This window comes from Ischnura elegans, chromosome 1, assembly GCF_921293095.1.
Source record: "Ischnura elegans chromosome 1, ioIscEleg1.1, whole genome shotgun sequence".
Taxonomy (NCBI): Eukaryota; Metazoa; Arthropoda; class Insecta; order Odonata; family Coenagrionidae; genus Ischnura; species Ischnura elegans.
In genome coordinates, this window is record NC_060246.1 from 44168063 (window position 1) to 44193453 (window position 25391).

Below are 25391 nucleotides of genomic sequence, written 5' to 3' on the forward strand. Positions count from 1 at the left end.
GAGCCCTTATTTTTCCTTCCACCACCGCCGCCTGTATGTATAGACGCAGTGGCAGTAAGGGCTGAGGGTTACGGGGGACGAGGAATGGGCCTGAGACTTCTATTAGGTGGAAAAAGAGAGTTGGTAAAAGGGAGCGGAGGGAAAACAAATAGGCAAAGGAGGAGGAGGGATCGTGAACAGAAGGAGTAAGGGATGATGGGAGGGAGGAGGCATAGGGAACCGTTTCGCGGAGCGACCAAAGAGAAATAGCAGGGAAGTACAGTAAGAGGAGAGTGTGGGTTTGGACGAGTGGGCTCCCGATACAGGAAGGGGAGTGCGGCTGAAGATTGAGTGTGCTGAAACGGGGGCGGGGGGGCTGAAGTGGCGGAGGCTGCGGTGTGGGGTGGGATGGGATGAAGCTGTGATGGGGGTGGGAGATTTATTGGCTAATGGGGGTGAGTGGGATAGGACCTGGATAGGGATGGGGGCAATAGAGAGAGCGACTCCCTTATGGTTTTCGGGGTTGCGAGTGGTTTGGAAGGGAAGCAAAGGGGAGGGCGGGGACGAAGGCTGGCAGTTCTGCTGAGTTGGTTCGCACAAGACGCGACTTTCCAAGGCGTTCCGAGTTGAGTGATTGGATGGAAGTAGACGTTTTTCGTTCAGCATGAGTGGAGATTAAATGATACAGAAGTCTTCGCAATAATGTTTGCGGTTTTATTAAGTTGGTTCCTCTGTCCCTCTGTAATTTAAGTCAACAAGCTCTTCCTTTACAGTACTCATGTGGGCAAACGGAATTCAGGAACAGAGGAGAAGTACTCAAAGTCATGAGGAACGGTCATAAGTGATTCCCATCATCCCAAAAGAGACTAGATCCATCTGCTTATCTCCCATAGCGAGGAAAGGCTGAGCACTGTGAAGTGTTGCCTTTGCTCTCGAGACTTGATGCAGTAGAAGGCAAAACCCAGTAATAAATACAATTCAATGCGGCATTCAATGGATTCATGAAATTAATAAAAATTATGATTTATCTTATAGGAAAAAACCGATTATCTGCTATTTTTTAAAATAACTTATGCTCCATCAGCCTACTACTGCTAAATTCAGGTCAGTCGATTGAAAATAGCTGTGATAAATATCCTATCGGGGCATCAAATCGTCTCCATTATACGGAGAGGATTTCCCAATTTTGCAATTGGAATTGCAACATCAAAACAAGCAGCACTACATTTGACCAAGTTAGAAAAATATGAGCCAACACGACAAGCGTGAATCCTTCCTTACAGGACAGTCTGATCTCAAGGTTTCTTTTTTTTTATGGCACGAAGAACGCGTCAAGCCGATAGTATACCCCTGTTTACCCTCGTTCCATGAGTTTCTCATATCCTTTTGCGGTTTTACGACTCCGGGATAAATAAATTCCAATCAGGGGCGCATTAATCTGTCCGCTTTTGGGGTGGCGACCCCCCGCGTGCGCTGCCTCATTGGCGGAGTGGTTTTTCCCAACGCTTTAAAGGCCTTCCGTTTTTAAGGTCTGTGGCGGCTGGCTGCATTCGTGGATAGGGGGAGAGAGCGACTGGGTGCTGGGGGGTGCGGCAAGGGGCGCTGCAGACGGGGAAAAGCACCCACGCACCGAATGCGATGGTAAGGGAGAAAACCTTTTATTTCGTTCACGCTACGAGCGTCAGCAATGCGCTTACCGTATTCAAAATGAAAATGGTAATAACATTTCTAAACTTTTTAATTTCTATACTATTAATATAATTTTCAGAGAATGCATGCTTTATGTACAAACTTTTAATAAGCAGCATCATTTGAGGATTATTTTTTTACACAGCATACATTCTTCTCAAATGCATACATTTCTTAAATATTTGAAATGCTAACATTACGGTCTATTTACCATGTATACAAAAGGCAGCATTATGCGGTAGGTGTTTATACATTGCGCAATATTTTTCTAACCACAACTTTGATTTTTTTTTCTCATGAAAATGGAAGTATTGCGTTTTGTACATTTCTGAATACCCGCCAATAGCCCTTGCGTTACTCAGATATGTAGCAGCGCTAGTTCCCTCGCATAGCATCGTATTCTACGCTTGGCTTGGACTGAAAGGGGACCCTCTCGGACAGGGGTGGCGGGTGTGAGCGCGTGTGGGGACAGGGTGCGGGAGGTAAATGGCCGAGGAGGGGCTGGAAGAGATTTTTCCGCAGGAGGGCGCTGCGGGGGAAAGAGGGATGCTGGGAAAGGAAGGGTGCCAGGGGGGGTTGAGATTTTTTGGTCTCCCCCGGCAGCATTTCTGGGAGTGTGGGGGGTGAGGTTGGCGAGGGGTCGGATGCAGAGATGGATGGGCTTTTGGGTGGGAGGGGTGTGGCGTAATGGAAAAGGAAGTTGATTATGGCCGCAGAAAGAGTGAACTGGGAGGTGGTGGCTGGAGGGATGGGGTCGGAGTGAATGGTTTGCTGGGGTGAGCGAGAGAGGGGGAGGAGGAGGGTGTGGGGCAGTTGGGGGCGGCGGGGGCGTCTACTAGTTGCGCCTCCGAAAGAGAGGGCCTCTCGCCGATGGGTCGGGAGGGGGAAAGGAGAAAGAAGGAGGGGGTTGACTGTGTGCGTGTGGACCACCCGCTCAAACCCAATCCACCCCTAATAAAATCCTGGGTAAACTGCGCGTGGCCACCGAGTTGACGAAGATATACGTTAATAAATAGGGAGAGGTGAGCAAGAGGTTTGGGGGTGAAAATTTCGTGCTTGAATTTTTGTTTTCGCCGAAGATGTTGAGTCAAAAACAAAACGTTCACCTTTTAAATATTGATCCGAAATCAAGAAACTGGAAATTAAACGTGCTTCATCAAAATTCGGCCGGCTATTTTGTGGTTTTAAATCATTTAAATTTTACTGCACAGAATACATTATACATTTTGATGTTTACAGCATTATTAAAACATTTAATTATTACGAAGGGTAGTACGTGCGCCTCGTTTATATGGTTAACGAGATTTAATTTCCGAAAGTATCAATTATGTTCCAGAAAGAATTCTACACTCATCTTTTATTTTTTCCTCCGATACGGAGAACTTGAGAAATACGTTTAGGAAAATAACTGGTTGAAATTTTCCTATATTTTTTCACGATTTAATTTTAAAGGTATTTGACTTTTTAAGCATCGCCTTAATAATTGATTTCTTCAGATATACTCAAAGGTTGGTCGGCATATGGACCAACATCCGAGAAAATGAGAATCTACAAGATAAAATGAATTTAATCGATAAAAAATATTATCTCACCTTTAATTTCAAGCGTTATATGATGTAATACCATTTTATTGATTCATTTTATTCTTAAGCTTAAATTTGGAGTTGAGGGTAATTTACGTTTTATCAAAAACTAACCTACTAAAACGTTGAAATGAAAGACATTTAGAGAATAATTATTCAGCCACAGATTCAAAAAAATAACGCCTTATTTCAATATTAATTTATAAACACGTTTTCAAGGACAAGAAATGATGGAAAATTCCGTATTTTCAACGACCATAAGGGGAGGATTGAACAGGTTTGCGAACGAACAAAAAAACGAGGACACAATTGAGTCAGAGATGACATAAATGGGGCGTATATTATTGCGATAGTTTATTTTCCGGGAATTGGATTAGGGCTATAGAGTACGGGAGAAGAGTGTTGGGGAGGAATAGGGGAGATTGAACCGAAGCGGGGTAATAGGAGTAGGTGGAGCATAGAGACGTTGATTTATTCACGGCGAAAAGCGGCGACTGCAATCATTTAAGGAGTCGTTGATTCGGAGAGGACCCGAAAGAGGGGAGTGTTTGTCATCCCCTGCTCTTTTACATAATTCGAATTTAGAGGAATTGGAGGGTGAGATTAGGTATCGGGGGGGTGAAGGGGAGGGTTTATTTAGGGTTCCGTCGAAGCGAGGGGAAGCGTGCTTGCGATGGATATCTCTCCTTTCAGAATGGGCGTTGAATGACGGACGAATTTTACGCCTGTTTTGTCTGTCGGGTGGGACAAAGGATCTCTTTCCTCAAACCACTCTTTTTGGCTTCGGGCGCTGCCAGTGATTGGGTGCAGAGAGGAAGCTCACAGTCAACTTCACTGAAGTGAAATATGATTTTATGCTTACCCGGAGAATAATGTGGGTAAACTCTTCTCGGGTTTCCCATTGGGTTAATTTATCCATAATGGCCAACGTTTCAAGCTCCGACTCGGGTTTAATCCTCCTAATTATTTATTTATTTCCAACTTCCCCGTAAACTGCACATATTGGTCTTTACAGCGGAGGATTAACGAATCACAACACAAACATTCATGCCCTGGATAGGGACCACTTACCCAGGCGGGATTCGAACCCACGACCTATGGTTTGGCAGGCGAGACCCCACCGCCACCGCCTATTATGGATAAATTAGCACGGTGGGAATCCCGAAAAGAGTTTGTTCACTGAAGTGAAGTACGTTAGCGAGTTCCAGCCCAATCCCTACTTATGCTGCCTTCTTTGAGCGAGAAAACAATGTTTATTTGAAATGGTGTGGACGCAACATTTTTAGCGTAAGGTTTCTGCGGCGTTTAAGTGGGCCCTCTTCAATTTTTTTCATCAATATATATTCTCATTTAATTATTCCACCCTAAAATTGGTTTTTATTTTATCAATCCCCATTGCAAACAATCTTCCACCGCGTTTTCCACCAAACTCATCCCGTGCAACATAGACTAATTAGCATTTCCAAGGATTTAAAATTGTAGATGTACGTACGATAACATTTAAAAAGTGTATAAATATTTTCAAGTGCTTTGATACATCATATCACCTCTTACTTTTAAAAGAAATTCACCTAAATCAACCAAAACTATTGGTGGACTGATGGTAGGTAACACTATAGATTTTAGTTATGGTCCAATTCAATAGCGTTCAGATCGTCAAAATTGATTAACTTTTCGGAACTTTCACCAATAATATCTTTCTGAAATAAACCAAACGAACTACTCGTAAGTGTCAAATTTTAACGCTTGTAAATTTAATTTGATCGAACTATCTCCATACAACTAATAAAACGGGTGGCATCAGATATGCATTCTATGCATTTTTGAAAATGCATTCCTAAGGGCGCAGAACATACATGTACAACTGTTTCCTATACGATCACCTGCGCCACACGTCCCTTCTCAATGAGATAGTGCTGTCTTTTTAGTCTAGCCATACATCATGATGAAATGGACGGAGCTAGAATCAATCGTTTGAGTTTCTTTTTTTCTCATATCCACGCGTTTTCATCTCCCATTCTCCATTCAACGATGGAGAGAACTTTGAGTGGTCAACTAAACCGGCAATGGCAGAGTCCTGTACGTTCGATCGGTATCTTCCTTGCGACTGGTCGACGCTCCTATCGAATATTTTCGATAATCTATGCACCGGAATCCGGCTTCCGTAGAATGCGACCAGTCTCATTTGAATGTCCGATAAGGCCCTGGCCACACAAGTAGTCACGGATATTGATTCATGGGCCTCACCAGTTAGTGCTGGGGAATGACTGGGTATGATGGATTACGAAAGTGTAGCGATGGCAAATAAAAGATAGAGCCACATGCCATTCCGTTGCTGAGAGTTGGAGCCTCTGGAATTTGTCAGGCATTCATCCTCTTGAGCGCAACGGAACGCCTCTTCGAGGTTCCTCACGGGGAGACTTGAAAAACGGGATTGAAGACCAGCGCTCCGTGGCCAGCATACCAAACCACTAGGTTCGAACACTCGATATCATTGCTCGTTGGTGAGGTTCTTCGCCGATCATAAAATCATATTCATTTGGAATTTGTGGTTTTCAGCCAAATTTTGATTACTTCGTCGACATTTAACAATCAATCTTTTAAATATGGACAAAAAATATGTTTCTTTGAAAATGAACAGCGGAAATATTTCTAACTTAAACGTGTGCTGAATAATTTGCGACTTTCTGGAGTACCTATTGGCTATGTAGTCACGACTGCCACGGAAAATTTCGGGTAAAACTCATTAAGTTTTAAAGGATGAATTTATGGTCGCTAATGTTGAACGTCTTTCTAAGCCATTACATTAAAGGGTGATGATAGATGGAATTCGAGAACTTGCGAATAATTAAAAATCAAGTTCATACTACACCGATATTACAATATTGGTATCTTAAGTTACTCATCAACTCAGCTACAATTTTACGTAATCAATTTCAATACTTTGAATTAAAAACAATTGCTTAAAGTGATGAATGAATATGCACTGGCCCCTGGCCCTAACCTAAAGAAAGAACAAGCTAATTTTTCTCAATAAATTTCAAGGATCCGAATTGGGCATCGTTTTCAGTTCTAAGCCTCATATTCAAGGCCCTATTAATTGCAATAAAAATACCCGATTTTGAAAAATCACCAGAAAATGTAATGAATACCTATGTAATATTTTATTGGTGGCTATTGTCCCTTACCTTTGTCCCTCTTCATCTTGTCGTCCATCATGAGGAGGTCGTCTTTGTCCTTCATGTCGTCACCGTCACCCTCGGCGTCCGATGAGCACGAGGCGGGCCCCCCTCCGCCCCCGCCACCCACCCCCGCGCCGTCGTCCTCCTCGTCCTCCGCCTTGTTCTTCGGCTCCCACGTCATCTTGTTCTCCTTCTTGAGCCTCCGCCGCGCGTTAGCGAACCACGTGGACACCTGCGTCAGCGTCATCTTCGTGATGATGGCCAGCATGATCTTCTCGCCCTTTGTGGGGTACGGGTTCTTCTTGTGCTCGTTCAACCACGCTTTCAGGGTGGCCGTCGACTCCCGCGTCGCGTTCTTTCTCCTCGCCGCCAAGTCATAGCCGGCGCCATAACTGCAAACGAAAGAATAAAGGGTTGATGAAATGAGTTGAATATATTTGAAATAAAATTTTATTTCTAGCAACACAATCTCCGCAATTTTAGCCATTAAAAATCAAGAGCAGGAATAATATAATTCCTTCGCAAATTTTCCATCCCAAACTGAATTGGGATCCCGCTGAAATTAGCTATCGGCATGAGACATTCTGACTTCGGAACTTCAGGGTAGGGAAATGAGGACAGAGCAAAAATTAGAAGTTTTTGTTGTTTGAAATGCCAATTATTGTTTCTCTATTTCGACTCTCCGTTATTGTTATTTGTTCTAATACATATAATTACCACTGAAAACTAATATTTTTAGACTTATTTCAGTAAATGGTGCAGTTTGAGGAAACGAACGTGAACTTTGGATTCTTAAATAATATATGAACATATTGTGCCTGGCGTTAATTTAGAAAATGTACAATGTCGCCATTCTAAGTAAAGACAGGATGCATGCAACAGGAGGGCCAGGTAAAATCAAAGATAATTTATGTGATCGATTTGGCCCGGGCACTTAATCCTAAAAGCGATCGACTGCTGTAAGCCTCGAAAAAATCGCAGCGAGTTGAAAGATGGGAAGAGCGGAAGCACTTGGAATGGGTGGAGCGCTAAACGGAATGACGGAGATTTTTCTCTCGATACGGGGGAATCCGAGGCTGGAGATGGGCTGGAATTCGGGACCGAATGGGCGTGTGGTGGCGAAAGAGAGGTCCGTAGGGCGCAAGAGGGCCACCTTCGCTGCAAGGCATTGTGCGTGCGCGGATAAAACAGGAGGCGAGGGATGAGATATGCGAGGGGTTTCCCCGAGGGGAGAAAAATGCGTGAGCCGACCATCTTTCAACTCCCACAGACGGACGAATGGATGCGAAAATGATTGGGGGGAAGGATGGGGGAGGCGATGGAGTGGTTTGCACCCGGGGACGTATACGGGGAGCTGCACCACGGTGTAGGAATGGAGCGAAATAGTAAGGGAGGCTCGCTAGTGCTCCAAACACCCTTCTGTCTCTACTCCCGCTTCTGAACATATCCCTTCTCGCCGAACCCTCCTCTCAAGAAGCCGCCTGTCAACCTTCCCATGGAGTCGTGTGTGAAAAGGGAGGGAGTTTGGATGATGGTACTTATCCGAGGTGAAAAGAACTCTTAACACTTCGCCTAATGCTGGCTGCGGGGACTGGTGAGTTCCCATCGTGGAATCAAACCACTCCCGCTATACACTCCAACCCATACCTCACCCGCAACCTTCGTCCCATCATCCTCACACTCACGGTGTCGAAGCGGTACAGACGTAGTAAATTCATCGCTTATTTTTGCATTTACTCGATCTAAATGGTTCCATGAATGAATTAAATGAATACATGAATTTAAAATTTGATCGTCTGTGTAGGTGGGAGCACATTTAGAACCAGAACATCAGAAAGCCCGCACAACAGTCTTTACACGAGTTCTTGGTTCGAAAAAATAAACTGGAACAAATTATTTTCCGCCTTTTTCCCTTAAATATTGCATGAATCATAAAGTAACTTGATTTTTGCGGCATGATAAGGTTTTATGTAGAGATGAATTTTGAATGCATGCGATTACCCATTATTAAAACGAGGTTTTCATTTCCTCAGCGATTACACACAATTAAACACAAGGAAAAAAAGTATTAAGGAAGCCACCCTAAATATGTACCTTTATATTTTACTTTAAACAACAGACAAGGAAATTTACTTTTTACGTTTTGAATAAATTACTAGAGCCAAAGTGTAAATAGAAAAAGAAATATTTTTCCCTCTCTTTGAAGGCTACAAACTGACACAGCCGACTAAGTCGATTTTTCTATATTCTTTTCGCATCCATTTCTTATTTTTTGCTAAATATGTAACGTTATTTGATCCTTGAATAACATTAAAATTTCCCAGGCGATAGCGACAGGAAATAGCTACAGTAACGTGGATGAGCACCTTAAAAATGACGACTGAGGAAGTTCTAAAAGTCCTCGTCTTCTTAAGCTATGGATGGGGCTGAATAAAACAAGAGGTTTGGTACCCGACCATTGTCGTTCTATGATGAACCGCGGACCTCGCCTTGAATTCCCACACACAGACAGTGCCGCCGCCATGTCGATGGTGGAAAATATTTGAATCACAGTCCTCGCGTGCGAGTGCAACATGCCGTGCGCGCCATTAAAAGCACACAATGATTTCGAGACATTCCTTCCCAGCCTCTTCACCCCGTGTGCGGGCGCTAGTTGTGGCGGCGGCGGCGGAGGGCTTAAGGAAATGGCGGCGTATAAAACTCGAGTCTTGGCGAAGGGGTAATTACGGCGGCGTTTATGACCCTTCGGGGAAGAGGGCCTCCCTCGGAGAAGATGGGAGTGTCATCACGGATTCTACTGTGCCTTCCACCCGTGACCCCGCTCCCCTCGTCGGGGTCGAAGGTTTCACTAAGGGATAAGGTGGTGTCCCCGCTCTTTTGGCGCTCACGGTTATAAACGAGCGAATATTTGAAATTCCTGACACTCGATTCTTCGAGTAAAATTGATGAAGTCAAGTCATGCTCAGTGGCGACACCAGATATTTATGGTAGATGACAAATATGTTTGTTTTTCCGTTTTTGTGGATGGTGTTAAATTCTTCGTCGAGGTTTTCGGTGTTCTAAGTGTTTCAGGAAATATATATTTCCATATGTTTTAATGGGGTAGTTGGTTAACGTAGTGAACCTCACTATTTGCTTCTATCTACGGCGTAAAAAATGAACAGGGGGTTTATACATTATCCTCACTCTTCGGCTCTCACGCATATAAATAAACGAAACTCCATCCTTTCAGTCTACTGTCTCATCGTCGAAGTTATCACAGCACATAGCGAGAGGAAATTTTCTCTCGAGGACGAATGGATGCTGCTCGGTCAAGTTATTGCCGTTGCGAACAATTTAGCTTCTACAAATCACGTACGATTCTGTTGGTAGATCAATCATTACCAATATTTTTCACTCAAAATTGGCTCAAAATCATTGATGGCTATCCGATGTATGTTAAGTATGGCTATATATGGCTATTGATGGAGAGCGCTTCGGAGACAGAGCCAGTAGGCTTGAACAGCTACACTTTGGCTTGATAAGCACGTCCATTGGCGTAATAAATATCTCCCGTTCTAAGAATAATTAGGTAAGTGATGTATTTCTTTTCTTATAAAGCTTGATACATCACTTTCTTAATCTTTTTTTAATCACTCGTCTCTCAAAAATCCAACGGTAATGTTAATAATATGTTCTTCAAAATGATTCCAACCGTGTATAAAAACTTTACATAAATTTAAATTAAGTATCCCCTTACTTTCACATATTCTATGCTTGGTTATGAAAATGTAAAGCTGAGACATTCAAAGGATCAGAGTTCATCAGAAGATCATCAGAACACAATCATGTAAATGACTTGGGCTTCAAGGCACCTGTATGAGGTCATAATAGCCATAGCAAGCTCCTTCAAGTCCAAACGTTTGACCAGTAATAGACAGCGATACAGCGGCGACATTTGGGGATGAAAATGAAACGACCCATGTGAAATATTTACCCAAAGCAGAAGGGATCACCTTCAGCAATGATAATTTATTACTTCACCACATACCCTCAACTTTCGCAACAAATCACGGCTGGGAAAAGATGAATCTGCAAAACCACTACTAGGGCGCCTTTTTATCAACTGCGATGCAGTGTGAGGTGGCGCCAAACGGCGTACCGCTGTTTCACCAGATGCGGCGACTCACAACCAGATGGCGCGCGGGTGACAACTCAGAGATCGAACTCGTCTGCGAGAAGAAGCGACTTTCTCCGAACGCCCCCACCCCCTCCCCCGTCTTCCCCGTCCCCTTCATTCCGATCGCGGATGCATAGCGTATACGTACGGACTTTCCTCGCGTGAATCGGGGCTTTCACTCGTCAACCTTTTCGGTCACTTTCCTCGACCGCGGCGATGAAGCGCTCCGAGTGGTACCCACACCAACACATTACTTGGGGTCGTACGTATTTTGACAGATGCCTTGGACGTGTTCGTTCGAAGATTAAGTTCTTAAAAAGTTTACTTTTAGAGAGTTGAAAATGGATTTGAAGGACCGTGAGAAGAGATTTCCTGATTTATGGTGGAATTTCCACATTCTCCGGCCCAAACGAAAGTATTACGCTATCCCAATCTTCGGAAGAAGTGTGGTTAAATACATTTTGTAGCCGAGTTACATTTATGGGGAGCTGTACGTTTCGAATTTTCATGTTTTTTTTTAGAAGATGAGGGAAAGTTATAATCATTTTATCTTTAATATGTCTTGTTGTATTTATAGAGCGATTTCAAAACCATTCATACTTTGAAATTGCTTTCCTTAATAATTTTAAAGAAAAATAATTTTCACTTTTTTATTCGTCTACATGTTGCTCGTTTATTTCTACCAGCAATTCCTATCATAATATCATAAGAAAAAAGCAATTTTATTCGATTATCCATAAATACCAACAATTAACACTGTATACATTAATTCAAGACGGTATTTTATCGAACTCTATTGTTTGATTATTTGCAAAAAAGTTGTAAAATTTGTTTTGCAAAATCAATTAAAAATGAATGCGAAAAATCCATCCAATTTGGAAAATAAAATGGATATAAAAAATCAAAGCATATACATCTGCTTTATCATTTATGAAAGGCATTAAGCCAAACTTTCCACAGTAATTTCATTTTCCGTCCTTCAAAACTTACGCTTTTTAAATATTTGGCCGTGTGTGTAAATCCCATCGGGGAGAATGTTGGAAATAAACCTCATCCAGCGAACTGAATCGAGAAATCAGGGGAATCCTTTTTCATCTGTTCCATAATTCAATATTCTCCCTTGCGTTCCCTCCATTTGCCTCCCGATCCCATCCCGAGCTGCTCCCTTATCCTCCGAGCCTCCCCCCTTAACCTGAGGTCCGAATCGGCCCCGAAGTCTCAACCCGCACTCAGCCAGCCTCCTCTGCCTGCCAATTTCATGAATCTTCCCTCCTCCCATCCTAAACCGTAGGCATCGACAATCTCATACCCAGAGTTGGGTAACTGGGATTTGCTATCGTTACTTTCTAAAAATATCTATAATTTTATATTACTTGTTGAAATATAGTAAGGAACTGGTTTTAATTACAAGTTCAGCTACTGGTGCCTTTCATTATACGCTCTGATATGTCACAAGAGTAATTTTCATGCACAACTTTCAACACAATATCTTTAGTATTGACAACAATGGACGCGTACACGCTGTAAACAAGAATTTACCCAATGAAGCAGTAGCAAGTTATTGAGGTTACATGATCTCGCAACGATTATTGTTCGTGGCTTATAACCTTTAAGAATAAGAACCTTTCGAAATAATATTTTTTGAAAACTTAAAAATTATATAAAATTCACTTGTCACCCGTAACTCGATGCTTTTATAATATTGTACCCATCTTTGGACATACCTAGTAATTCTAATCACCCACCCGTTTGGGTCACTTCCATCTCAACCCTCCCCTCATTTTCTCTCCGCAATAATTCCTCCCAGAATCCCCCTTTCTTTCCCCGTCAGTTGCCTCCGGTTGTCTTTTTCTTCGTCCTCCCTGCCATTCCTTAAGTAGGTCCTCGAGCTGGTTTATTTCCCCGTCTTCGTTCCGTTTGATTTAGTATAACCCATCACTTGGAGTCCCCCGCCAGTTTACCTCTTCTCGGTAATTCGTTATGTAGAGGTCTGCAGAATGGAGGGATTTAAGTAAACAAGGAAATGAGATATGTTTGGAGATAAACTTCTTAGAGAAAAGGAAAGGTTTGCTTTCGTTCAAGAGCTCCTTTTCAGGATGACAAAGCTGAAATTCGCTCTGGTCGATGATATTCTCCTACCAGGATAATATTTTCTTTGGCAAACAAGACCATTATCGTAGGTACTCAAAGATTGTGAGCTTTTGATCCGCGTAATCCTAGTATAACGCGTCTGGTACGAATATTGATGACTTCCTACCATTGATATTTTTTTCGGAGATCGAGTTGTAGCTGAGTCTTTGGTCATGCCCTATTTACTTGGAGGGACACATAGTAGCTCAAATACTTTACAGACAAGTCCTAAAATATTATTAGCTAAAGAAGAATGGATTCAGTGATGCCTACAAACGAAGGCTTTCGGACAGTTATACGATATTCCCTAGAGCATGTAAACAAGTTGATATTATAGCTACTTTTACTCTGTTGACGGATAAATAAATTTCGGTATTTGTCTTTTAAATAACCATAATATCAGGTAATATAATAAATTAATACTATATCATGCAGAGCAAGGAATTCGTGAAAATAAAACCATATTTTTAAACGGATAGCACACAAAGAAACCTCGTTAAAAATATAAAGAGACAAATCAAGCAAGAGGCGCTCTCATGAAATACATATATTTTTATTCACTCTTCCACTTCGAAATCAAAACAGCCCATTCACCACAAATCGAGTTATCCACTGAAAACGGCATCAGCGCAGATGACAAAACAATTCCTTTCCGAAGGACTTGTTTCCCGACATTGCGACGGGAAGCATTCTCTCCGGAGGCCTGAAGTGGGGGTTTTAAAGGGAAGTGGGAAAGAAGGTATGCTGTGGGAGAATGGTGGAGGAGGAGGGGACGGATTCTACGCGGAGAGTTTGAAGTGGAGAGGGCGCTATGATGGGTGGAATGGTTTCACCCCCTATTAAAGGGGAAGAGAGCAGGACGGGGGATACCCTTCTGCTCCCACTACGGCACCGGCAGCCCTACTCTTTCCACGCACCGCCGATTCCTAGCCTAAAAACCCCTCACGCCCCCCTCTTCAACAGTCCCCTTCAAAAATCTCTCCCATCGGCCAATATTCGCGGCTCCCTAGCCTTTTTATTCACAGCAACAACCCACCCTCTCATTCACCACCCCATTCATCTCCATATCCACTCTCTTTTTCACCCCCGCCGATATTTTCCTCTCTCTTTAACCCCCCCCCCCCACCACCCCGCGCGTATACAATCCACACGCGTCCCTAATCCTCCGCCTCTCCTCTCCCCTCTTTCCCTTTTTCGTTCTGTCTCCCTTTTTTGCGTTGAATTTCACTCTCCTTTTCCGTTCACCTCGTCTTTTTTCGTTCCTCACTCACATCCTTCTCCTCACCTTTTCAAATTCCTTTATTTTTTTGTTCTCCTTTTCCCGTCTTCTCATCCATTCTTCGTTCATCTCACATACATTTCGCCACCTTTTCAAGTTCATCAATTTTTTGCTTTAGATTTCATCCTCTTTCTCATCTGCACAGCATCATTTTTTCGATTACTCCTCATCCTTTTCTCCTCCTCTATGAAACCCTCCACTTAAACTCTCTCCATTTATCCTTCCCCAGTTCACATTTCTCTTTCTCCCATCACGGATATCCTCGCAGCGGGCCGCCTCTTTTTTGTAAAAAAAACTCGCCTCTTTTATTTCATTCGTTCTTTGAGCGGGTTAATCATTAATCATTTAATTCATTCTTTTCCCCCAGGCTGAAGTTGTTCTTTTGTTTATGTCCCGTATTATTTTTTCTTTTGTTTCGTCTCCATCACCGGGGAGCCATTATTTGGCTGTTCCCTTATCACTGTGTTCCATTCGTTCGCTTCTATTTTTGGATTGCTTTTATTTCCCGACGTGCTTCATGCCCGCAAACCTTCCAGAGCCCAACCGTGTTACGTGCTCTTCTTTTTTTTTATTTATTTTCCTACCCCAGGCCTGCACCGCCATGCAAAACCATCCCCTCTTCTCTGCACGCTTCCGCGTCATTGAATTTTTCGGCTTCCTTTTTCAAAACATATTCACCGAGTGCATTCCGCCACCCTCACATTTGTCCGTGTCGCCGCGTCCCGCCTCTCATTTTTTTCTCTCTCTGCCTCGAAATGCTCGGTGGTCATTACGTCCTTTCCATCACCTTTCATTTTTGCACCCCGCCGTCACGCGTGTTCTAAAACACTTCTTTTCCCCCGCTTTTATTATTCTTTTTCCTTTTCGCTTCGCCCCCGGCCACTGCTCGCGTTTCCGTAATGCGTCCCTTCCCTCATGTAATCACCTTTTACGCCTTTTCCATTTTTGTCCTGGACCCACGAATGTCCATCTTCCCTCCCGCCCCCCCCCCCCCTCCCTGTTATACATCACATATGCACACTCTCTTACCCCTCCTACATAGCGCATCATTCAACCACTCGTGTGTCTTTTCTTCATTCACCGGGGGTACTATCACCGATGAAAGCCATACTTCCTGCTTTTTTATGTGAGAGCTTGAAAAATACATCCGGAACTTTAATTCGCCCTTTTGGTGCCATGTTTTTAACTTCCATCCATGCCTTTGGGAATTAGGTAATGGCTTGAGGGGGAAAAGAAAGGTAATGTACGCAGAATAACCACCACTCCACCTATGAACCTGAGGCTAAATTTACTAGGAAAGCGTATATTTGCTCGTGATTTCGAAGATAAAGGATTTAAAGCATATTTTGATTAGAGGGTTGCATCAAATACATCTTTGAATAATGGAATACCAAAACCTCATTATGAGGTTTAGACCATAAGTCGTCAGCCATAGTAAGTTTATTGGTTTCACTTCCCTTACGTAGTATAAAATATGAGAGAGTTTTTGGCCCAGTGCTAATACTTTAAACTTCTATTGGTTTGACTAAGAAAATAAAGGTCATAAATATAAGTGATTGAACGAAATACTTGCTACAACGAACTTATAGCTTTGAAACGTCGTAAAAGTGCTTGCAACATGCTTTAATGATCTTCGACAATTATCATTTTTAATCTACACAATGATGATTATCTAATCCTTCAAAATGAATATATTGATGGAACAATTTCAAAATCATTGTGATAAAAAATTGAAACTTAATATACTACTCCACCAAGTCATGAGTCATACATTCCAGTGAGCCAAACATCTCTCGGAGCTTCAGAACGTTCTCGTCGTGCATTTTCATTTCGATGTTAAAATAAGCCTCATCACAGTTCTCATCGCTTGCTTATCCGTCAAATATTTCACACTTTCTGCCACGCTTAGAAAACCTTGAACGTTCTTCCCCGATTCCCCACGCTCATTCACTCGCCGCCATCCGAATCGCACGGAATATTTTTCGAAACGCCGGCGATAGCAATCGATATCCCTCGTTCGTTTTGCGTTTTCCTCGAGAAAAGGGACGAAAAGACACCAAAATCACTCGCATAGAGGTGGGATGAGAGTAGGAGGATGGGGTGGGGGGGAGATGGTCCGATATCCCGGATGGAGCAGGGAACAAGAGACCGGATGAAGAATCGCCTCGAGATGCGAATCTCCTCCACGGAACAGGTGTCCAATACTCTCTCTAGGGGAAGGAAAAAGAAAGGTGGGACTAATAGGAAACGCCGCCGCCCACAGGACCCCATCCGACGTATTCCGAACGAGCGACCGTGGCAAAAATTAAGCGGGAGTTTAGTCGAAGGTTGGGGATCGCGATGAGTGGAGAGATGGAGGGGGCGAAAGGGCACGATAGGATGAACGCAGGGGAAAGATGCTTTTCGATTAGGCAGTGCAGGTGGCGCGAATGGCAAAGCGTGGCCATTCTGATGAAGAAAAAAAATGGGACTCAGGTGCTCTCTAAGGTACCTACGACTGAAGAGTATTTTGGTAATGATGCACAGATTTGATGAAATTTAAAAATCTTCCACACCGAGCAAGAGCCGTCAAAATTGAAACCCGAACCCTCGAGATGGGAAACCAAGTTTACGAACTCAATCTCAATATTTTCTTTTGAGCCGAACAATGTTTTTTTTAATGCCTTCAACACTCACGGGATTCAAAGCCTAAGCTTGCGATAACATTGCCTCACCCATTCTGTCTCCTCAATCCTAATTTGTTCACCACTCTCCTCTCGCTGTGTCCTGCATTCATCACATTCCGGGATATTACTCCTTCTTTCCCAAACCTCGCACTTCACCATCAAGCACACACCATCCGACGACGGACAAAAAAGCACCTCGCCACGCTCTTCCTCTCTCTCTCTCTCTCTCTGCCCCCCCTACCCCCTCCCCCGTAGAATTTCCCCGTCTTCCCCCAACCACTCCGACTCGAATGCGATCCACGGCCATCCGTCTTATCCGCGGGAGAGAGAGAGAGAGAGAGTCTCCGGGCGAGAGGGGACCAGCCTCCATTTTTTCCCTCTCCATCTTTTTTTTTATCACTCCGCCTACATTACTCTTCCCGCTTTCATTCCTTCATCCCCTTTCACCTCTCTCACCTCGGACCATTATATTTTCGCCTCCGCGCTCCCCTCTTGTTTACGTTGACGCCCACCTTTTAGGGACGGCCGCGGCGGAAAGCGTGAGTTTCAACGGTTATGATAATCACGATGGGAAAGGTGGATTCTTTTTCCTGTAGCTAATGGATGATATATGCACTGTTTTCCTTCGCGATTCAAGACCTTCATCTTTAACATTTTTTCGAACTGCCGGACGAGGTGGATCGCAAAAATCTTTGGTGTGTAATGAGTATATTAGGATGGCGTCTAGGTCCTAAAGGGATGAAGCAGCACATTAACTAAAAGATTAAGAAATTTTTGGCTGTCTGGAATGTTTTCATAAAAAAACTACAATATTTTGAGAATTGAGAAAGAAAAATGAAAAGAATACAATAACAAATTTAGATTAGGAAGAAGAAGTGATGATGAGTAAATGATAGTGTGTCAGAAGAATGAAGAGTGCAATAAAGAGAAAAGCTCGCACTAGATAAGCTATTATTAGGGCAGCGGAAAGTGATTTTACGAGCACTATTTTGGTTATTTGATGTAAAATAATTCAGACGGGATTTGATGTGTGCTGAACTTTGGATTTATGCAGAATGGATGGAGTAGCAGTGGGTAGCACTTTCGGCAGGTGCATTCGTTTGCACTTTGCAGTGACTCAGGAGGGAATGAGAACCTAGCTAGGAGCGTCTAGCGCCCAGGAAAGCTTTTAGTCGCATAGTCATGAGAAGTGAACTCTCTGCCATGATGCCTATGGATATTGAGAAAGGAAATTTTGAACGGGTTTAAAGAGAAACATACCGCAAAAGTTGATGCATTGATGAAATACCTACGTCCCTAACTATCAGTAAAGACCTCTTTCTGATAGCTAACTTGTATGAAAAGATTCCAATAACATTGCCCAGAGAATTTCAGATATTTATGACATTTTAAATTCAAAAGCGGCAATAAATACTTAAGTATACTTCTCGGTATTAAGCAGGAAACATTAATAAATCATGGACGTGATTCATGGGAAACGCCTAGGAACTATTCACAGATAAATGAAGGAAGAATTTTTTGGTGAATAATGTCACTGTGTCAGTTTTCATTAACCACTAGCTCCAGAGGTAACATGAGTACATGTTGGAGATGAATGAACTTCATTTTGCCACCCATCAAACGCCTCTAAATACGGTTGTTCGCTTCCCGCAAAAGAGAAAACGAGCAAAAGCATTTTTCACCTTAAGTCGTCCGACGCCTGGCTCCTCTGCTCTTGAGCTGATTATCCCGAATCCGGGAAAACCCCTTCGGTAAGAACCTCTCCTCTCCCCTCCCACGGCCCTCAAGAGCGCTCACTTCCTCCTTGTCGAACAGCGATCGGGTCCAGATACCCCTCGGCGTACGTACTACTGCCCATTTGTTACGATTATCTTCGGTTCATATCTGCCAGGTAAACACAAAAAGGGACCGGAGTATTTTTTCAAACATCGACGTGCCTACATTGAAGCCAGAGCGTCGAACTCCTTGCCGTCTCTCTCTTTTTTCGTCTCCGCCCCGACGGAAGAGGAGAATTAATCTGAGCCGTGATTTTGAGGGATCTCTTCCGGAGGGAGCGCGAACGACGATATAACACGCCCCCTATCTTGCCCTGTCGCGTCCCGAGCGACGCAAAGGGAGCGAACCGTATAGCTATATTGATGGGCCACCATTCTTATCCCGAAGAGGGCGGCGGCGACCACACCGCACCTTCCTACAATGTCCCCGCTCCCTTAAAGCCGCCTCACACCCTCCCCTCATCCTTATATACCCTTGGAATCGGGTTGGTTTAGTGGATAGAGTGTTTGCTTCCCACCCTAAAAGTTCGGGTTCAAATCCCGGCGGTGGCAGAAATTCATCGGAGACTGCCCGATTCCTGCTTGAGTGTTTTGTGGAGTGCAGTTCAAATACAGCTCTGTGTTTGTGGAATAAGACGTTTAGCCGTGTTCGCTATGGCTCCTCGAGTTAAGAGCAGGCCATTGCCAAAGCTGGGTTTCCTATACTTACTCTTCCCTAACGGCTCGGCTTTACTTAATGGAGACACGACAAAGGAAATGAAAATTCACTTCGTACATTCCATAGTTTCAATATGTATTCCCAATATTATGCATAGTTTCGACAATGCTATGTCATAATCAAGGGTGTGACGATATCATAATCGGGATTAAAATAACGGTAAGGAAAGTAACTCTTCATTTCCTATGACGTGTTACTTTTCGAAATATATATTTCGAAAATAAAATTGACTTTGCAGTTCCCACAAAATTAAATGATAACAACCCTGAGTTCATCCATTGATTCCCACATTCATTATGCACTACTACTTCTTGGCCAAATTATCCTCGTTATTAACGTAACCGAAGCTGCATAATGTATTTTCAGCCACTAAAATGTTTTAAAAAAACTCTTACGCTCCGGGGTTAAATTCGGCAATTCGGCTGTTTTGTTTCGCTACCACACACACATTTACACTGGCATTTTCCACTGTAGATACCTTATTACCGGTAAACCAACAGTAACAATAAAAAGCTCGTACAACAGGTCCACTTGCAATTATGTTTTAAGGTGTAGGAAATTTTTCTTTGAATCTTTTCTTCAACATAATCAGCGTAAACTGTTCTCAGTTACCCCCGATCGGGCTTCTAATTACTTAAAATTACCACTCTTATCCTCACCATCTCTCCATTTTCTTTATTTCCTCAGAGGGAACCCTTTTTAACAGCCCTCAATCCGTCGCAGATCTGTCCAGAATACTATCATTCGTGGCCTCAGTTCCCTTTCTCTTTCTCCCTTCATCTATTTCCGCTCTTTGGATCCTCTCCGGTTAGTCGCTACCTTGAATTCGCGTCTTCAAAATTTAATCCCACCCCCTCTCACCCTTCCACTCTTTCCTCTTTGGCCCTCATCCATCTCTGCATCTACGCCAGTCCCTCCGCATCCCCCGTTTTTTTTATCCCGGGCCGCCAAAAACCGCGCCCTTTCACACAGTTTGTGGCGGTCGGGCTAATTAAGGGAATTGTGACTGGCAGGACGTTTTCTTGGAGTGCGCCGAAGAGATTGGTGGCCAGATATATGGAGGCGGAGGAGAAAAAACGGAGTGTTTGTGGGAGGAGAAAGGGTCCAAGGGCTGGCTGCCTGAGTGGGTGGATGAGGGAGGGGGTGAGGCAGGGAGGAAGGGGAGGTATAATTGGAGAGGAAAGATCAGGAGGGAAATGGCAGACAGGGGAAACTTGGAATTTCGGGAAGAGCTAGGAGTATAGTAATGTGGAAGCTCAGGTGTACTCGACGTAAGGTATAGCCGTGCAAGAAATAATTATGGGAAAATGAGGTATGCGATAGAGGGGAGAACAAGGGAAAAATGGAATACACTAACTAGGAATATGAATGATATTCTGTATTCGGTATTTGATGACGATACAAGTATCATAATTATTTCAATGGAAAATCCACCGAATACTTGTTGTGAAAATTATCTTGAGAAATCAGGGAATCTTGAGCCCAGCTGGTAACTAATATTTAGAAATAGAAAAAAATGCTAAGGATTTTTTGTCTGAAGTTAATATTGCCTCAGCATCATTATTTAACACCTATGAGCGTTATTTCTTCAGCGAAGCAGATCAGTAGATGATTGTAATCTAAGTAGTAGGTTATCTCTGCGTTTTGGCTTCTACTGATTGGGAAAGCAGAACAAAATAAGCGGAAGCGGCAAGGAGGGTAGGCTGCCTGTTCGGGGCTAGAAAGTGGGTGGGTAGGAGATGAGGCACCGGAAATCAGGGGCGGACGGAGGAAGACTCGCTTTTATACAAGTCCCTGACGGTGGCAGAATAGAGTGGATAAGACGACATTTTTCTCCTCACCCAAGGATTAAATATTTGGAGACGAAATCTAATGAGGTGGGGAATAAGACGTAGCGATTGTAACTGTTGCATGGAAGAGGATTTTTAACGTTCGGCATTTTCTGAAAGGGCCATCTTTTATAATACAAAACAATGAAGTTATTAATTACAAAAGATCGAAGTTTTTGTCATTTAAAGCAGTTTGACAATTAAATTGAAAATATTACGCTGCCAGATTTTCAATGGAACCGATAAGTATTGACGATGACGGTTATTCAGAGATGATCGTGTTCAGGGAATGAAACATTTATCCATCAAAAACGTTTGATATAATATTCATGAGCGATGTGTGTTTAATACGTTAAAACCTGACTTTTTTCCCTCTTCTGTCTACACATTATCCTAAAATTTAGCAAATGGAATACTTTTAACCCTTTATAACCCAGAGCTGCTTCTGGGAGAAATTAAATTTCAAGCTTTCTCTATCTTTCTTTTCTTCTGTGAATATTTTATACTCGATCATAATTTTTGTGGCGGCTATATATTTCGTCATTGAACTTCACAAGACAAAAGAACACGTAGTTTAAATCTATCCCGAATACAGCGTAAAATGTATATACTTTTGATGTTGCTTATAAGCAACATTGGGTTATAATGGGTTAACGGGAATTTATTAAGATTCTGATGCTTTTCCTGTTTCGCGGAACTTCGTGGAAATAAAACTTTCAATCGAAGTAAACAGCATACCAACAAACTATCGGACATGTCCAGTCGGCTAATCAGGCCCATCACATTGTTTCGGAATTTTAACCATTTCACTTTTGCTCCATGCGCAGAAGTGTAGCATCGCTCTTGTACATATTTACTCTCAGAAGAGTCGACGGAAACGGTTTCAAAGTTGTGGTTTCGGGAGATTACGGGTTGAATTTAAAAGAGTCGAATCAGGGTGAGCGAATGAGGGCGAGATAGGTTTACCAACAGGGTAATAGGGGCACAAGAGGGGGTGGCAAAATCCAACCATCATCCCTCATCCCCTTCTCCCCTCTACGCCCAACCCCACCTCTCCTCCGCCTTCGAAGGGAATAAAACGACCACCTCCACGCCTCGCATCCCATGCTTCCCTCCGCCTTCTCTGGACCACCGACTCTCCGTCTCAAATCTTCCTCCTCTCTCCCCTGTCCAAATTTCCACCGCAAAATCTCTCTCACGATTTCCTCCTTCCTACGAGTCGCAATGGATTTGGCACGCGGGGCCATAAGTCTTTCTTTCGAAAGCGTTTTCGAGGCAAGAAAAGAGAGTCGGGGAGTTTTTGGAAGTTCGAGGGACGCGTAGGGGGCTGGAGGCGGGGAATTGTGGGAAGGTAAGAGACGAGGAGGCTGTTGTGGTGGTTTTGCACAACTGAGAATACTCAGTCTGTGCTATATTAATGTCACTGAGAAGTCCCACCTTCCTTTAAGGTACAAGAAATGGACCTGCGGAAAAGGTCAAAATAAAACAAAAACCTATTGGAATACTTGTGATCGGCAAATCTTCAAAATAAATATACAAACCCAAACTGCGACTAAGTGTTTCACATCTACTTAATTCATATATTACATTTATTTCGCAAAGGAGGAATGTATATATTTAATAACAGTTTCGGAAAAATATTCATAAAAGAGCAAAAAAACATTTGGTAAAATAATTGTTTCCAGTTGCAGGAGACTTCTCCTAGTATCGTTCCACTTTTGCCATCTGGGCAAGCGAACATAAATGCTACAGCGGAGATTCTTGAGAATTTCTTTAAAAAAAATAAGGTTGTTGCTTTAGAGTTACTTCATTCGAGATGTCAGCGGAAGCAGTGAGTTATATTTCTTCATATTATCCGTTATCAAAACCGTCAAATCCTCCTATAGCAATGACGCGATTCGCTTCATCCCCTTGTGCTGGGGCTGAAAGGCGGTCATCAAGTCAAAGCCCTTTAGCTCGCAAACACGGGCAGCAAATCCGAAAAGGCGCCGCTGAGAAGAGGCCGCGCTCGAAGCGGCGACGAAAATTGCTTCGCCCGCTCACTCCCCTCATAACAAGTTGCTCGGATTTCATTTCCAACGATGAGAGAGCGAGAGGTAAGCGGCGAGTCAGGTGTGGGCAAAGCGAACAAATCCCCAATCAAGCGGCTCCTACTTGTAGTGAAGGAATAGGGGAGGCGGGCGGGGGTGTATATGAAGGCGAAAAGGAAAGAGTAAACGAGGAAAGAAATCCCCAAACACTGCTAGCCTCGAGACGAGCACATAAACGAACGCACCTTTAAATCCCATCTCGATCTCCTCCTTCCCACGGCTCCCGATGAGAAAATGTAAATCCTAGGAGGCCTTTTTACGACTCATGTAAATTAGAAGGGCACTCCGAAAACCGCCCGACCGCGGAAACAAAAGTGAGAGGGGGGTGGGGGTTATGTCATTCGGGGGCGGGAGGAGGTGTGGGGGGGATGGGGTGGGTGGGGTGGGACAGATGAGCGAGGGGAAGAAGGTGAGGGGGCGAGGCCTGTCTGACTTTTCCATTTGCTCTGAGGAGTGGTAAGCGGAAACGGAGGTTTCCATACTCTTGGAAGTTGGGGAATTTTCTCCGCAGCGTCGAAGTTGGTTAGTTATTTGTGGGAAGGGGACAGCGGACTTGAGATCATTTCCCACAGGTAGGATAAGGTGGAATGGCTACGGGAGGTGTCATTTGAGAAGAGGTGGAATAGTGAGATTGCCATTTTCTAGGACGCTGTTACACTTTTGGTCCTCAATGCGATAAGAAACGTCTATCACATTTATTCCTCAAATCCCATGCAAACCTTAGATCAAATATGATCGAATTTTTCCCCGGAGACTTATTTGCATGATTTGTGGGATTTCCACCGGTTTAAATCGATGTCAAATTCTTCCATTTATAAAATTCCTAATGCCACACGATTAACCATAACGGAGCCAATATTCATATAATGTTTACATTTACCGGGGATAAACCAAGGACCTCTATGCTTTTCTAATATTGGCAAGATACAGTTTTGCCTACTCAATTTGACTCCTTCAACATAAAAATGGTTGATTTCAGAATTATTACACGCATCACAAATTATGACAAATTCATGGAAAGCCTCGCCTACATGTGAGTAGTGAGAAGGATGTACATCGAAGAGCTGAAAATAATGTACAGCGGTCGCGTCATGACTTTCAAATATTTTATTATAACGCTCTTATGTTATTTTATTGAACTGAAAAACCATTGTCGTCTTTTCGCCACGCTGTGGTAGACAAAGGCTAACTTGTAATTCATATAGATGTATGATCGTTTAGATGATTTGAATTACTTCGACGTTTTGAAAAATGTGCTCCACTTCAAATAAATTCAGTTATTCGGGGCAGTGGCTAGGAACCTTTGGCGCATGTAATCAGATTAGGCGTATTTGCATTTTTCATTGAATAAATTACACTTATACCAGAAGACACCGTTGATTACATTAACTACACTTAGGTACAATTCAGTAAAACAATAGTGGAACGGAGTTTAGTTCACGATATGAATAAAAGGGATATTAACATATAACTCAAGACACCGTTGATTTTGGCTATACTCTTCTAGGGATTCCCACTGGGTTAATTTTTCCATAATGGCCAACGTATTAAGCCCTGAGTCGGAGTCGTTGGTCATCATGGAAAAATTTACCCAGTGGGAATCCCTTGAAGAGTTATCCACATCATTCGCCAGGAAAGCAAGTCATATTTCACCGAGGATTCTATTTACTACAAGCGAGTATAATTCAGTAAAATAATTGTGGAACGATGTGAAGTTCACAATGTGGATAAAAGGGATAGTGCATGTACATTTATACGCACGGAGACCCTTAAAGGGTGCGAAAGAGGGATATAGAGGTGAGTGTTTCGGAATGGGGAAAAGGAGCCCGAGGGGCGCCCACCCTGGAACCCCCCACGTATCCTGGCGAAGATAGAAACAGGGTGTTGGGGGGGGAGGAGGAGGAGGGGTCGATGGCATGGAGTGGAGAGAGAGGAGAGGCGCGCGCTGGCTAGGCGAATGGCTCGTTCGATACACAGGGAGGCTGTCTCTGTCGCTATGGCAACCAAAGACTGGAAGCGTGGATGGAGGCTGCGAGTGTGTGTGTTGCGAAGGGTGGAAGGCTGCGAAGTGGCCGGGGAGGGCGGATTGAATTTGCGGGAGGAAGTGTGGGGGTGGGGAGGGGGAGAGGTAGGAGAGATCCCTCGTCACCATGGTGACAGGGCGCTGGGGGAGGGGTGGGGGAGAAGGTGGTTTGTGTGTGGGCGTGGGCAAGAGGTACCGAGCGAGCAGTCTTTTGGGGATACGAGGCGGGGATTATAAGGGGAGAGGAGAGCACATACTTACTACCTCGAGAGCCAGAGAGAGAAATGCG

At 43.5% G+C, this 25391-nt stretch overlaps 1 protein-coding gene across 1 annotated transcript in view; it reads right to left on the reverse strand.

Annotated features, from left to right (window-relative positions):
• The window catches only part of LOC124165099 (homeobox protein caupolican-like), a 211862-nt gene that overhangs the window by 27329 nt on the left and 159142 nt on the right, over nt 1-25391 (reverse strand). Inside the window, exon 6 of the mRNA XM_046542745.1 lies at nt 6440-6825. Coding sequence (XP_046398701.1) covers nt 6440-6825 — 386 coding nt within the window. The remainder of the gene's footprint in view (nt 1-6439; nt 6826-25391) is intronic.